General features: G+C 36.8%; 1 protein-coding gene across 2 annotated transcripts in view; it reads left to right on the top strand.

The window, feature by feature from the left end:
• Positions 1 to 16,630, top strand: part of LRP1B (LDL receptor related protein 1B) — a 638,461-nt gene that overhangs the window by 610,684 nt on the left and 11,147 nt on the right. For both annotated transcript variants that reach the window (XM_032114472.1, XM_032114471.1), the window contains 4 exons: positions 863 to 1,024; positions 5,149 to 5,323; positions 5,936 to 6,040; positions 8,034 to 8,147. In XM_032114472.1, coding sequence (XP_031970363.1) covers positions 863 to 1,024; positions 5,149 to 5,323; positions 5,936 to 6,040; positions 8,034 to 8,147 — 556 coding nt within the window. The remainder of the gene's footprint in view (positions 1 to 862; positions 1,025 to 5,148; positions 5,324 to 5,935; positions 6,041 to 8,033; positions 8,148 to 16,630) is intronic.

Here is a 16,630-nt window from a genome sequence, read left to right as displayed (position 1 = left end):
TAAAACAGTGGAATTGTAACAAAGCTATAAATCCTTTAGACGTGAGATTTAGATAAGGAAAAAAATAGGAAAATTACAATAGAGAAGAATTATGGGAGGAAAATGCATTGGGTTTTAAAGACTATCTTCAAATCCTTTGAAAAGAAGCTGTAGACTAGGAGTTCATTGTGTGCAAATGTTCAGCCCAAAGTGTTAACTGCTTTTCAGGCATTGAATATTGATGTTACAGGCGTCTTTGGTCTGATGCCAGACAGCAATTTTTATGTAACAGTTTTCATTATCGGAGAGGGGTGGCATAACAAAACAGGCATAGATATATGTGATTTATTAAAAATTGTTATGTAAAGTGTAGCTATTACTGCATTAGTAAATACTTGTATATTCATGTGATTATACATCAGGGTTTGTAGATTTGAGAATAACGGAGTGCACTCTGAAGAGACACCAATGGTGATCATACAAATGTTTATCCTCTGCAACAGGAGGAGCCCAGCATGGCAGGATGTTTGAAGAGTTCAGTCGTATCTTAAATTCCTGCTTAGGACCAACTTTTGAAACTATTGTATATTTTAAATAATGACTTTTTTCTTATATGAGTCAATGACTGTACATGCACAAGTGTAAAAATGCACAGATGCAGTTTTTGAGTGCCCACGACTCCCAGAGCCAACTTCGTTTTTTAAAAGTTCTGCATTCAAGCAATGTTTGCCAAGGCACGTTCTGTCAACATCTGGAGAAACACAGTTGGGCTCGGACACTGAAACTTCCTGCTCTTACGATAAATCTGTGTTGAGAAAATGCTGGTTACTGCTTTAACTTGTATTTATTTTTATCATAAAATAGCTTTCTCTGCTTTGGACAGGTCGGCCGACCTGCAGCTGCGCGCTGGGTTTTACAGGGCCGAGCTGCAACCAGACGGTGTGCGAGCGCTTCTGCCAGAACGGGGGCACCTGCAGCGTCACCGCGGGCAACCAGCCCTTCTGTGCCTGCCTGCCCGAGTACACAGGAGACAGGTGCCAGTACTGTGAGTAATCTCCACAAATTATTCCACCTGGGTTTGTAGTAAAAGTTCTACACAATGGAAGTTTAAAACCCATGTGGGTGATTTTTTTTTTTTTTTTTTTTTTATTATGGCGTTGTTAAATTTAGCCCCAGATTATTCGTGCTGCTGAGGCAATGGCATCTGATGTATTCCGGTGATTTTTGGGCATATTCTTCTCCTTCTACATGGCTAGCTGAAGAACGAGCTGTTTTAGGAATGATTTATTATTATTTTCATGAATGAGCTGTAGAGTAGGGCAGTACAAGACAGACAGCTTTGTCAGTAGCCATGAGATAATTGTGTTAAAATTTTCTATTCCAATTTATATATATTTTCTCTTGCTGGTATAATACCTAAACATAATGAATTGATATAGTTGGTTAAAGAACCTTCTGGTGTCCCTTATCTTTGCAGACCAACACGTCTTTTAAGCTGCTCCTTTACCTTTGTTTTCTATTTCTAACCCCAGCAAGCAGCACATTGAGGACTGCTTTGAGTTTCACATTGCTGTATTTCTTTAGCTTGCACAAAGATTACCCTGAGTATGGTTTCTGCCCCATCCTGGTATTGAAATTGTAAAGGATTTCTGAATATTACTCTTGTTTACTTCTCAGAACTTAGGTTCTGTCTTTTGCATCTGATTTTCTCCCTTGTTTTTCATTCCAGTGACCCATCAGTCTCTTCTCATTGAGATAGGTTTGTGAAGGTTTCCATGCCTTTAGAAAGGCTCTTCTCACTTTCTATAACTTCCTCTAATTTTTTGCTGCTTTTACAGACGAGTAAGAAAAGTAGGTTATCAACCAATAGGCATTCTGTTCTTACTCCATTTATATTTCTTTTCTTACCATGCTTTTGTTTTCTTTCACCATTATCTCTTTTCAGTAACTCAAGACATTTGGAACATAATCTTGAATTTCTTCTGTTGGTCACTCATTTACAAATTACAGTTTGTCATCCCCATGTCTCTTCAAAATGATGACTCACAAGCAACCTTAAGTTAGAACAAATTATTTTACTGAGATCAGAATGGTGTTTTTTAATCATCTTCTTTTTTCTGCTCCTGCTTTGCTTTGACTCTAACATTCTAAAGACAAGGACTGTCACAGTCTTGTTAGACTGTCATAGTGCTTGTCATAGAACATTAAATGTGAAAGGCATCATCTCTTTTGTACCTTCAGTGAATCTGCTGAAGAAGGCTTGGTTTAAGAAAAAAAGGAAGGGAAATTAGCTGTTATAAAGCTCTGGTTTAAAATTATCTACAAGATACAAAAAGTATTTAGTTTTAGAGAAAGGTCTGTCAAACAAGGAAAGGGATAATGTGTATCTTAAATAGGATTTGTACTGAAGTAAACTGAATATATTTCCAGTTGGGAGACTATGAAATAAATTGAAACCTTTGAATGGAAAACCAGCAGTAATTGTGATTCTTTCCCCCTTGGTATTAAACAAACTGCATGAATCCACAAATAAGTATCTGCAAACACAATTGGGTATTTGAAAATAGTATAGTACATAAATCATGCACAGACAGACACACAGATTAAGGAAAAATATTTACTTGAGGCTTACCCAAAACCAAACAAATTGTTTCTAGTTGAATGCTTCTGCAAACCTCTTTTTTTCTTTTTCTTTTTTTCTTTTTTCTTTTTTTTTTTTTTTTTTTTTGTTAAGATAATTAATTTAAATGTAAATTTAGGGGTACTTTTTAAACAGTGCTTTTTATCAGATTTGGATTGTCTGGGAAACTGCCACAATGCAGAGACTTGAACACATTATAAAACACAAAATAAGCTTTTGCTGATTTAAAACTTAAGTCTTTTAGGTGTGAAAAAAGGTCTTACAATCTTTTAGAGTATTTTTTGGTGGCCAATATCAGTTTTGTGAAATTGTATCCATGAACAGTTAATAATGAGTATATCAAGTCACATCTGGGGTTTTTTTGCTTTTTTTGCACATTTGTGTGATCTTTTGCTTTATTAATCACCTTCACCTTGTATGCAAGTTGGAATACATTAATATGGCATTATTGCCAAGACTGGTTGCCTCCTAGATATCTTTTTCAGCCTGTCTTTGCTGTGATTGAAGGCAGTTCATATGCAAAGGATGACACATGAATGTGTGTAGGTATTTTACTCCTGCTCCCAAGCTTAAAATATTATTAGTGGGGTTTTATGGCAGGGAGAAGACATTTGCTTGCAGTATTACCAGCTTGCAAAGACCTTATTTTCCCCACACTTATTGTCTCCAATTACCCAATGCAGAGTTTCTCCTGTGATTAGTTCACATACGGGCTAATAACTGAAATGTGTGCTCTGTGTCAAGGCACTGGCATAGCTGAAATAAATTTAAGTGAGTGAATTTACATAGAATTCTACTAACATTGCACATGTTATTAAATACACATAAATCTGATGTATTTGAATGTAGCTCCCTGTTTTAAACTCCAGAAAAAAGACACTCAGGGTAGCTAAAGTTCATTCCTTGTATCATTTAAGGCTGCCCAAACTACCTAAAAAATAGGAAACATTTTCATGCAGTTAATATCATTCCAAGTGGATACAGTGATCCCACAAGCTGTGACTTTCTCTGAAACTGAACTCCCTTTCTTTAGGGAAAAAAAAAAAATTGTGTCATTTCAGCCCAAATGTAGCATAAACATTTTAGATACAGCAGATAACTAAAGGTGTTTGTGGCTACAATCAATACTAAAAACCAAATTTTTTTTTTTTTTTTAGCATATGACCTTCCTATTCCTAAGTTTTGGGTTTGTGTCTTTTGGTTTTGTTTTTTTTTGTCCTAATGTACATGCAAACATATGCCCCTTGCACTGCTCTTACGTAAAATCACTCTCAGTATTAGCTTTCAAACTGCAGTAGTTTTTGTTCCAAAAACATCCCCCCTGCTGCAAATTGCCATTCTGTACCTGGAACTGGTACTGAGGAGCAACAAACAACTTCATTTAGTGTCTTTTAAGCTGCTCTGGTTGCTGAGCAGTGATTCCTTAAGCAGCTGAGCCTACAGCCTGCACAGACAGGTGGAGATACATAATGAATATTCAAACAGAAATAACTCCTCCAACAGCCTTTCTCTGTCCCTCACAGAACTCTTCCAGCAGTACTCACTCCTTGGAGAGGAGGAAAAACAGCTCAGGGTAGCAGAAGCAAAATGTGTTTCTGACTTTGAGATACCCTCACAAGTGGTGCCCAGAGAAGCTGTGGCTGCCCTGTCCCGGGAAGTGTTCAAGGCCAGGTTGGATGGGGCTTGGAGCAGTCTGGGACAGTGGAAGGTGTCCCTGCCCATTAAGGAGTTTACATGATGACTTTAAAGGAAAAAACAAACCACAAAATAAAGTTTTCACTACCACATAAAAAAAAAAAATTAACCAAAATGTTAAGATACCAGTATTTCGTATCTCTTGGAAGCTTCTTCAGTTAGGCAATTTGATTTTTAAAAAGGTATGAAAACGGAGACAGTTACTGGTGGCTCTGAAGAGTTAAAGAATTCACTACTTGAAATCTCAGTCCTGCTGGCATTTAAATAGTTAAATGCTATAATGGGGTCTTGCACAGTCTGTAAAGATAAGCATGGATGTAGTACTTTGTAGAAATTATGGATTATGTCTTTATATATTATTATTAGAACTTCATCAAATTTTAATATGTGGATAAATGAAAATAAAACTTAATTATTTCAAAATATCGTTTCAATTTCAGTTTAGCATAATGCTGTTAATGGTAATGTGAATGTACCAGAAGATTTTTATTCAGCCAACATCCCATTAAATACATTAACGTTGCTCTGCTTTTCTCATCAATAGTCTTTATATTATGTGGGATGATGCCATAAATGGTTAGACAACTAGAAGGGAAAAAAAACCCCTCTTATGAGTTTATATTTCCATTCCACTTCCCGAGACTACATCGTTAATATATTATATGTCTGTTTATTGGGGTGTTCTTGATTCCTGTGGTTGCCAGTGAGTCACCAGCTTCAGTTTTCATTTTGTTTTTATTACAGTATCTTTTAAAACATGAAAGTACTGTGTTATTTTTTTTCTGTAACGCTCCTTAATGTCTTTTAATAATGCGGCCTCACGTTGCTTTCAGATGTTTGCCACCATTACTGCGTGAATTCCGAGTCGTGCACGATTTCCGATGATGGAAGTGTGGAATGTGTCTGTCCAGTACGGTTTGAAGGGCCAAAGTGTGAGGTGGACAAGTGCATCAGGTGCCATGGGGGACGCTGCATAATGAACAAGGACAGCAATGACATAGTATGCAAGTAAGTGTGTGTAGGGGACAGATTTTGCTCAAAACCATACATTTAATGGCAATTTTACTGCACTGTCCTTTAAATCTCTCACACAGTAGCTTGTCCCTGAAGCGGTCACATCAGATCAGTCCCTTTGTGTGGTTCCTGCCCATACAAAGCCAACTGACTCCTGGCTTTTAAAACCAACTTGTGGAGCACTCCTCACTGGAGGAAGCACAATGTAGCAGCAGACTGAATGAGTTTTCACTTGGAAACATTGAAATTAATCAATTTAACAGTGGAGTTTTACCCTACTGTTGAAATGTCTTCATTCTACGTTATCTGTGACAGTGATAGAGACATAGTAAATACTGTTGGGAGGCACAGGTAACATGTGCTGCTCTACTGCTGAGTGATTATTTTGTATTATAATGGTTTATTTTCATAATAAGAAAGATTAAAAGTATTTTATGTAATCTCATTGCTGTACTAGCTTTTCAAACTGGAAACTTAGAATTCTTGCAATGTATACATATCATAATTACCCATTAAAATACTGATTTTACAATGAAATGCTCAGATTTACTAAAATACTGATTGCTCTTTGCATTCTTTTTTGAATTTTCTTTTTAACCGTGGCAGTTGCACTAATGGAAAGATTGCCTCTACCTGTCAGCTGTGTGATGGCTACTGCTACAATGGTGGTACCTGTCAGCTGGACCCCGAGACAAACATACCTGTCTGTCTGTGAGTATCCTGCATCCTGTAGATCATTAAAATGCCTGTGTGACAACAAATAATAAAATTGTTATGCATGTGTCCGTATTTTTGGTCTCTCTAGGCTGAATAATGTGCTGGTTGCAGTTTCAACTTACAGTATCTGTTTTTTAGCTATTTCTGTAACCTCATACTTCGCATACTTTTTTGCAAAATGTGTGTTGAAATTTATGCCTAAGGACTCTACTGTGAATGCATATAGATACAAAGATATATCTTTGGAGACTTAGAGTAATTTCAGGTTTGTTCAGGCAATTTTTTCTGGAACAGAATCTTGAGGTTGCCTGCCCTGCTTTTCAGAGGTGGATTAAGTCTTTTCTCCTACAAAGATGGTCAGAGGTGGAGGCAAAACCCTCCTCCTGATGGCTAGGGAATAGGAAAAATAATTTCTGTGTTATTTCCCTTATGGGGTTATGCTCATGTGTCTCTTGTTTCTGCCCTAAACTTCACACTCCCCACAGTGTTGTGGCTGTTCTGGGGTGAGATTGTGCTCTCCCTCCTGTGCCGTGGTTGAGAGTAATTCAGGTTGCTTTTCTTAAGCTCAGACATAAAATGTCACAGAATTTCAGATTCTGTAGACTAGAAGTGAAGTACTGTTGTAAGAAGTAGAGAAATCTACATTCTACTCCTTTCTTGAGAGCTATGGTGTATCTTCTTTTTTCAGCTGCTCAATATGAAATATTGAAGTAGTCACCTTAGCAAGAAATTAATTTCTTTCCTGCTCTCAGTTACACTGAGCTACCTAGTCATAGTCTTTTTTTAATATCTTTTTTATTCATTTATTTTTTTTTCTTTAGAAGATTCATGTCAGAATTCATTGTCTTCCACTTCTCCAAACAACCTGGAGGTCAGAGCATCCTCCAGGTTGGAAGATAGAATTGGACTGGAGTGTCTCCTTTCTTGGGTGACATAAGCAAATTGTTGCCCAAAGGGATCTGGCACTACAACTTTGTGAATACAGATACAGCCATTCTTTCATTTTGTTCATATTGAAAGAGAGCTTTATTCAGGCTCTCAAAGGAGGTTCATAAATGCCTAGATTTTATTAGTCTGACCAGGGGAAGAGATGGGCCAAGGGTTCCTCCCTGTGAGAGCTGAAGCACTTCTGCATGAGGAAAGGGACACAACTGTAATCAACATGTCGATTGAAAAATTGTCAATGTATGTTTGCAGTTTTGGGGCTAAAGACAATGTAATTCAGTTTTGCATGGTAGCCCTTATACAGTTGAAAATACTTTACGACTTTACGTGCTTATTTTTCTTTTTCATTATTATTTTTTACCTGTTTTTACCATTTTTCCTGTTATTTGTACTTCCTTAAATGTCTTCAGTTGAGGGCTAGAGACTGATAAATCCTGGCAAAAGGAGAATGTCACAGCTGTAATATGTAAGGCTCAAATATGACTAAGCCTGGTGATTGATTTGCTTAAAGACCTAGAATGGGTGTTTTGGAACCTTGTGACTTTTCATTAATTTTTTTCTTATAAAACTGTCATATTCTTTATCAATTCACATGGAACACCATAGCATCTCAAGGAAAAAAAAAAAACAAACAACTTTTGTGCTTTAATTTGTGTGTGGAGTTACAATACATAAATGCTGCAGCATACACCAACACCATTAACAATGATAAAAAAATGGTCATGAACATTTTTAAGGCCATTGCAATCTGGATCAATCTATAGAAATGGACAGTGCATCTGACAATAATACTTTGAGAGTATAACTATACTTCAGGGAGTATAGGCCCATTGTTTTAAAAACTGTTTGATCAACATTCATGAGCAAACTTTTCAGTATTGTCAGATGGACCTTCCATGAAAAAAGAATATTGCTTTTGTCTCCTGTGAGTGTGTGCCCGTGTACGTGTGCGTGTCTTGCCGTCGTTATATATAATGCGTTTAAAATCTGTTCAGCACAAGGCAGAATATTTATGTAGGTCTATTTTACTGAAATTCTGCAGATGCTCTGTGGGGTTTAAAAGTCAGCGCTGTGACCAGAAAGTGAACCCTTGTGATTACTACTGTCAGAATGAGGGAATTTGCACTTTAACCACGTTTAATGAACCGAGATGCAAGTAGGTTTAACCTTCCACTTAATGCTGCACATTCTGTGACATCATTCCAGGCCACAGTTCATTGGTTCAAGTCATGCACATTCACATACATTTCACAATATATACTTAATCTGGGGGACCATTTCTCTAATACACACTTACCCTTTGAGAGTTGCACTGATGAGTGTATTTAAAAATACATTTGGAGTGTGTGTATCATTAGAGGAAGAAATAAAAAGCTTTATTTTTACTGAATAAATTGGAAAAGAAATGAAAATGCCACTTGGCTTCTATTGCTCATGTTTTTGAGATATTTTACCAAGCTAATCCTACACAGCATAAAGTTTAGAGAACAGTGATGTTGCTCATGTTCTGTAGTCCAAACCTGACTTCCTATTTCTTATCTGTACAGGGAAAGGAACAGAACAGCTATTTAAGTACAATTTCAGGAGTTAAGCTTGTATTTAGGAGTCTTGTTAATTTTATAGAAATAATTCTGTAAAACAGGAACTGTTAAAAGTATGTGAGCTACATCATAACGTTGACTTCTCTGATTAAAAAAGAAAATTGCATTTGTGTTCTCTACTTCTCTAAAGGATTTTAGGTCTATTTCTTAAAGAGAAAATTTTGGTCTTCATCAAGGAAAAAAACAACCTTAGCCTTTGAAAAAGGCAGATGTACAGAGAGATACAAAACACCTGTCAGATGAACATAGCTTCGCTCAGTGGTTGTGATGCAAAAGTCAGTGAAATCATCAACCAAAGACCTAGACTTGGGATAAAATGTGAAACTCATGCAGATTTAGACGTATCTCAATGCATAGGTTATGAAAACACAGAATGCTGCAGGGACATTATGTGGGTGTCTGGTGGGTAGCAAAGACAGGGACTGCTTAGGGTGAATAATCTGATTTTTTTTTTTTAACATGATCTCAATTACTTTGTCAGTGTTCTCATGCAATGAACCTCTCTGACTTGAGGTACCATAAATCCACTGGAAGCAAGTTTAATGTCCTGACTACTGCTTCTTAGACTTGGAAGAGTATGGAGTGGGTCTGTTGATCAGCAGTGGATGGGACATGGGTGCTCGGAACTTTTTATATCGCCGTGTATCACACTTGTGTTTTCAGAATCATGCAGCCCTAAGAACAACACTTTGCTGCCCATAAAGTCACATATTGGATGTACCTTTCCTGCTTTTTCTCTCAAATGCTCCAGGAGACACTTGTCCAAGGGCTACTTTTTCCTTAACCAGTCTCTAATTCACAAGTGGGTGATTTTTTAGAAGAAATAGGAGATGCCTGGGTTTATTGTCATTCAGCAGGAATTCTGCTCTGCTCTCTCTCACAGCCAGCATCAGCTGAGAATGCAAACTTTATACATAATCAAGCCCTTATTATCATTCAGTAAAGACAATAGAGAATCAGATTTATCTGTTCCAAAGGGCAATCCTAAAGCCATAATTATACAGAGTAACTCTCAGCCTGTAAGAACAGATTCTCCTTTCAACAACCTGTACTGCTAGCATACTTTTTTATTTTATCTTCCTGTCTCAAGGTGTCTTTTTAATGTTGAATGCACTAAATGACCTAAATATCAGTTGTACTCTGGAAGAAGGAGTTGTGGTTTTCACCTAACCATTTTAGGAATGAATTAAGGCCTTACTGTAGCTTCATATAAGCCACCAAAAAAGAGAGGGTTGTATGAAGGCCAGTTTCAATGAATGGTCTGTCAGGGTTTAAAATATGCAGAATATGCTGTTGATTTCTCTTTGGACATCTATGCAATCTAGATTATTGATTCTTAGCATTATTTTTAGGTATATGATGATTATTATTCCCCCCACATTATGGTTCTTGCTCAATTACAGAGGTTGTGAGAGAATTTCAGAATGTTAAAATTTGGGGTAATGACCTTTGCTGAAAAATGTACCACTTAGGGTGTCTTAAAGTAGCATAATCTTATATAGTTACTGTCATTTTAGTATTCCCATACTAGATTTTTTAAGGATCTCCTTAGTACTGCTCACTCTTGGGTGAGGTCTGTGTGTGATAGTAACATAACAGTAGAAGCATGTGAGATATGTCTGAATTACACCAGTAAGTTCACAAATGAATTGCAAAACAGAATGATCAGGAGATCCAGATTCATGTGGGAAATAATTAAGGAGTGCTTTTTCTGTGTATTTCACAAACTGTCCCTTCCATCTGTTCTATCAGTCTGTCTTTTAATAAATACCTTTATTTATCTCTCTGTTTCCTTCTCACTAATTACCTACCTGAAAATACATTCCTGCAAGAGAAGCAAGGTTTAGAGAGAGATTACACCTTGTATGATAACAGTGAAGAGAACTGAAAAGAATTAAAAATTTCAAGTACTCAAGAGTCTCTCTGGTTGTTGAATGGGCAGGGCTTTTATTACAGAATCTTTAGCACAGAATATTGCTCTCTCTCAGCTTTGTTTCTTTTATACCTTCATCATAACTATATATTGCTGCAATTCCATCTTTTTGTTTGTATTACTATTGTTATTTATACCTGCACATGGATGTGTTCTATTATTATTATCTGCAAATAAATGTGATCAAACCATAAGCCCCTTACACTAGGCATTATAGAAATTTTTATATCATTTTTATTTTTCTACATAATAGAAGACAGAGTACAGCATTACATTAGGTGCCTGTGGCTGGATGTGCTGACCGCTCAGAGGGATTCAAGTGTGTGTTGTTATTTCAGTGTTAGAACAAGCATCAGTTCCTCTGTAATGAAGAACAAGTCATCCTGGAGAGTTAATGAGAAGGCACAGATGATGCAGGAGCTTGGAAGAAAGTCAAGCTAACAGAGGAAACTGAAAAGTGAAGGGTGGAGAAAGAATAAATTACTTCATTTCTTAATGGAGAGTTTTGGTCAAGTAACAGGTGGAGGACAGTGAACAACTGGGGAGAGAACAAGTTGTGGAATTGCTTAAAGGTGATAACAAAGTTTGGACCTGGAAGTGTAGACATGGATAAATTACGAAAAATAGCTCCTGCAGGAATGAAGTAAATAAGAGAGCTGTTCTTCCAGAATCCTAGAATGGTTTTGGTTGGGAGGGACCTTAAAGCTCATCTTGTTCCAACCCGCCTGCCACAGGCAGGGACACCTTCCATTAGACCAGGCTGCTCAGAGCCCCACCCAGCCTGGCCTTGACACTTCCAGGGATGAGGCATCCACATCTTTTCTGGGAAACCTGCTGCAGCGTTACCAAGTTGTTCCTGTCAGCTTTATGTCCAGTAGGTTGGAGAGAGAGACACTGCGAGGGGAGTGTGTGGGGGTGAGCACCTGTGTGTGCAGATGTGTGCATGTGTTTAGGTCACAGAATTCAGAAAGAAAAGAGTGCATTTCTCTCTGTGGAGGAGCTCCCCAGCAGCTCAAGTGCCTGTGATGTTGTACCTTCCTCCTGACATTCCCCTCCTGTTGAAAAATCTTCAAATTTTTATGTAAGTGCACATGCAGCTTGTACAAGTGCTGCATTTACACTCAGGTTTTTAACTAAATAAACTCATCACTATGGCAAACCTCTGCTCAAAAAAAGGTTCAGGTCCATCCATAGTCCAGTTGTGGACAAGAAAGGGACCATAGCATGCAGTCCCCTGACTGGCATTTTCTGAAGGCTGAGTAGAAAAAGCCACAGTGGTGTAGAACAATTGCAGGATTGAAAAGCCTGACTAAGAGAAGGCACAGGTAACCCTGAGAGGCAGTACAAACCAGGAAATTTTATCAAGTATCTTGCAATAAATGCTTTCCATATGATTTCCTGGGGTATATTTAATGAGCTCCCCAATTGCAATTACAACAGGAATTTCACAGGATTCTGGTAGTCCTTTGAGAGCTTTCTTTTTCAACTAAAAATATCTTTGTTATAAATATCTTGAAATTGAACATAATCCGCAGGTTATAGCTTTGTATGATAAAAGATCTTTTATCCACTTTGTACCACAAACTAGTATTAGTTCAAGAACTAAATGCAAACAGGTGTTTGAAGAGTGGTTGTCAGAGGAGGAAATTTTAAGATCTTGGGAAAAGAGGAATATGTATCTTTTTCATGGAGCATTTACTAACTAGGCTGTAATGCAGATATCCTTTGTACATGAGTTTAAAATTTTTCAGATGAAACTTGCATTGTATTTGCTGCTGTACATCACTCTTGGGAAAAACATAGAGTTTTTATCTATCTGCTTACCCAGTCCTTTCTCATTCCTTTTTAGTTTTACCATTTCAATCTCTTTTCCTTTTTATTGCTCAGTGTAATAGCAGCTACAGTAGTAGTCACCTGGACATGCTTTTTAGATATTTTCTGTATATTATTTTTAATACTTGTACAGCCTCTGTACTGTACACATATTGCTATTAGCACAGTGTTTAACGACCCTCAGTTTCTTCTTTTTCTTACCCTTGGGATGAATGAGGCTGAGCTGCACTTGGAAGTTGTTCCTTTACAGTGAGCATCATGCAGCAAGTGTGAATAATGATTTGTGTATAGTAATGTCATGCCCAAATTAAAATTCATTTGTAAAGTCACGTTTTATTTTTTTCATATATGTTGTGACTTAATTTAAGGGGGGTTTTTTGTGTTCCTCAAAAGTAATTTTTTATTGTTTTGCCTGCTTTTGGATGATGTAATTACCCTGTTCTGAATGTATTGGATTGCAAGGTAATTTGTATTTCATTTTCAGGTAACAAGCATAAATTTTCTATCCCTTTGCTTCTACATTATTTTCATTTATGATGTTGAAGGATGCTCATTAGACAAAACTACTAAAATGTGGTCTGTTCATGTATAGAATGATTATGGAAAAGTTGTTACTTGAAAATAATGAAACCCTACAATAGAGGGGAAGATACAGAATGTGCAATTATTGATCAGTCCTGGGGTGGGATTTTTGGTCTTTCTTTGTTATGAAAGTTCTTTACTTTAGAGGGTTTATCAGTGGGTTTAACTCTATTATATCAGTTCCCTGTATGAAAGAAGCATATCTGTAGAAGTATTCCTAAATTTATTATAAGGAATAGTTTAATGATTCGGTTTAGTGCAGGGCTTTTGTCATCCTCTGGCATGCCACAGGGTTAAGGGCAAAAAGAGGATTTTGATTTCTCTCTTTCAATGCAATTTAATGTAGATAGTAAATAACTGTAATCCAGATATTCTCTTGTCTTGCAAACAGTTTTAATATTAATGATAAGACAAGTTCCAGTGAAATTTTAATGTGTTCTTAAAATAGTGAGGTTGGATCACTTCATTAATATCTTTTAGTATATATTGCTATGTCATGGCTAAAAGGAAAACCAGAGTTAGAAAATTATTTTGTATAATGAAGAAATATCATTTATGGCTAAGAAACATTTTCTGTTACACTTCTAGGCTAATCTTTCAATGCTGCTGTCATTTTTGGATCTGCACTGGTACATTGAGTTGGAAAGCAGTTGTCTACAAAAGCTCTTTTTAGCTGCATATTATGCCTGCTGTATTACATTTTTATGACAATGCCTGTGGCAAAAAGAGGGGGGAAAAAAAAGAGAAAATTTTAAAAAGATTTGCACACTGCCACAAAATCAGCTTTTTTTTAAACTGTTCTTTCTATTTCTTCAGACATTTCATAGTCAAATGGTCAAGTGCCTGTATAACTGAGTTTAGAATGTTCGAGCACACTGACCTGTAAGGATTATACAGAAAGAGGGGAGAGGCATTTTCTGTCGTGAATGGACTCTGTAACAACAGCATGATCAATCTTAGAAATGTAAATATCTTCATTCTAAACATTACTCACTCCAAGGGCAACACCTTCATAATCTCAGCTGAAAGTTTTTTTAAATGTCTCTCTTTGCAATGCAATGCTATTTCCTCAAAATAGATCATTCCAGTGGCACAGGCATTCTGTACCTCAGAAAGCACTTCCCAAGCACTCATCTCTTTATAAACGTAGAACTAAATTGTTACAGAGAGTGGTAGCAGTTTTATTAATGACCTTGGCAGCAGAAGGTGCACAAACATTATTTATTACATTCACTTTTAGGTTTCATATTGGCATCCCCTGTGATGCTGCTGCTCTTTGATCTTTTTCTGGTTCTGCTGGGAACTGGAGATTTGCACCCTAAGATGTTCTCTGTAGCACCTTGCACCACACAGCTGACTCCAGCCTGTTCTTCACTGTCAACTTCCCCATCTGTTTCCATCTGTATTTGTCTGTGTGTGACTCAAATTAGGCATTTTCACTGTTCTTTCTCCTGCGTTTGTGATGATGTGAACCTCTTGGATGAAACAAAGTGGCTTTATGGGGTTCTGCTCCATTAATACCTTTTGGTTTACTGCAAATGTCCTGTCTGACTGTACAGCCCCTGAAAATGGTACAGAACAGCTCCTGGTAGCAAAGTTTGGAAATGGACAAACTGATGTGCATCAAACTGAACCAAGAGTCAGTTCCCATGCTAGGACCTGAGCAGTCTGAATTTAAATGTCCTGATACCAGAAAATGCTCTTAATAGGAACAATTTCTGTGTGAAGACAATTAAAACTGATTAAGATCTTCTCATTTCCCATGTTCCTGCATGAACAGTTGTCCATGTCCCAATCCCATCATTATTCACGTTTCTGCTCATGGCTGATTTTCTGTGTTGAATTCCCCTGCAGAAAATATCCCTTTCCCCGGGCTTTATTTCTTTTTCTGCTCTCTCTCCCAAGACAAGCCTTTAGTAGCTTGCTGGACCATCAAAGGGCACTCATTTCACCTCAAAGTGTAAAAGGAAATGACTGCCATCCTTGCAGCTCCAGTCTCTTTGAAGGTTGTTGGAGAAAGCAAGCATTTGGAAAAAAATTTAAATGTAGTGGCAACAATGTTTTTGTGAGACTTCTATCAGATGCCTCAGATGTTTCAATATTGCTGATTTTTGCAATTAGAATGCCAAGATAGGTAAAGAACTTTTGATATTTTTGCCTTATTTTTTTCGTCTGATTACTGCATACCTAGCTGTAGGTTTTTTTTTTCTTCACCAGCTGTTGTGGTATCATATCTGCTATAAGGTTTTGAAGAATGTAATTGTACATTTTGCAATTTTCTCATGAGCTTGTACTTGAATGCTTCAGGGTGATTCTTTTGTTAGTCTCACTGTCTTATGTTCTTTAAACTGTTTTTAGGACAGATTTATCATAATGATTCTTATATACAGTGGAAGCATTTGAAATAGTTAATATAAATTTAATATAATTTCGTGGCAAAGTTAGATCTGTCTAACTCTAAAATAAATTTTTCCCCTTCAGTAGTGTAGTATTAAATGCAAATTTCCTGTCATCACAAGTTTTAATCACAAGAGCTGAATCCAGAGCAGAAATGATGGCAAAATATCAGTCAGAAATATAAAGACTTTGTTTCATGTTTGTCACATGCCACCAGCTTGGAGCTGAGTAGAATATTCAAAGTATAAAGATATATAGTGTTTCTCTACAAGACTGGAGACACTTATTTGGCAGCTGCATGCTGAAAATTGATATTTTAAAAAGCAAGTTCCTTGAATGGTATCTTAGTAAGGTAAGCTGTTGGTGCAAGCATTTCTATCTTATATATTTACTAAAAAGAGATCTGGAAAGAAAAGGAACAGATGCATCTTCTGAAAGATTAAAGTCTTCTGAAAGATTGAAGTGTTCCCCGTGACTTACAGTGTGCTGTAGTGGTGGTAAGCAGGTGGAAAAGTCAGTCGGGTTCCATTATAAAATATATCATTGTGGAGCATGTGTGTAATTACTAATTGGGGCTTCTTTGCAGTGAGGAAACCTAAGTGTGTATTTACCATATTTATTTAAGTAGACAAACCTACTTCAATAAACATGAAGAACTTCTAAATTATAATGTAATTTAGCTAGTGTGTGACAATTTATGAGTCAACTAGCAATAATAATCAATATATAAATATAAATCAATAATGCTTTTAAAACTATCCGTGCTTTCCCTCTGTAAAGTTTAAGCACCTTCATTGTGTTTCATGCTAAAAATGAAATTAATTTTAGAAAAAAGTTCAAGCTTAATATGAAACCCAGTAAGAAAATTTATCTGAATGCTGGGTTGTACTGGAATAGGCTTAGGAGCAAAGAGAGAAATGAGCCAGTCTTCTGCAGTGATCTGCAAAGACAAAAGAGAGTCCAAAGCATCACCAGCAAAGCTGCCTAGGGCCCTTCTCTAGGAATGACACTGCTTTTGTCTAGAATATTTGGTATCTTTCCAAAACTTTTTATTATAGAACGATATCAGTTGTTAAGCATGTCTACCTCTAAACTTCGCAATTTATTAAATCCTGAGGAAGGCATCAGATAGCAATAGTTCTTGGAACTGTGTGAGGGTAACGCTTTGTTGCACCTTCCTAAAGATAACTCATGTTGAAATTCATAAATAATTCAAAAATACTTAGAAAAAACATGATTCATTGCACAATAGACAACAGAGACAGATGAAAAGTGACTACTTCCTGCCGTTTC

This window comes from Corvus moneduloides, chromosome 7, assembly GCF_009650955.1.
Source record: "Corvus moneduloides isolate bCorMon1 chromosome 7, bCorMon1.pri, whole genome shotgun sequence".
Taxonomy (NCBI): Eukaryota; Metazoa; Chordata; class Aves; order Passeriformes; family Corvidae; genus Corvus; species Corvus moneduloides.
Note: the sequence above shows the minus strand (reverse complement) of the source record. Positions and strands in the feature narration are given on the sequence as shown.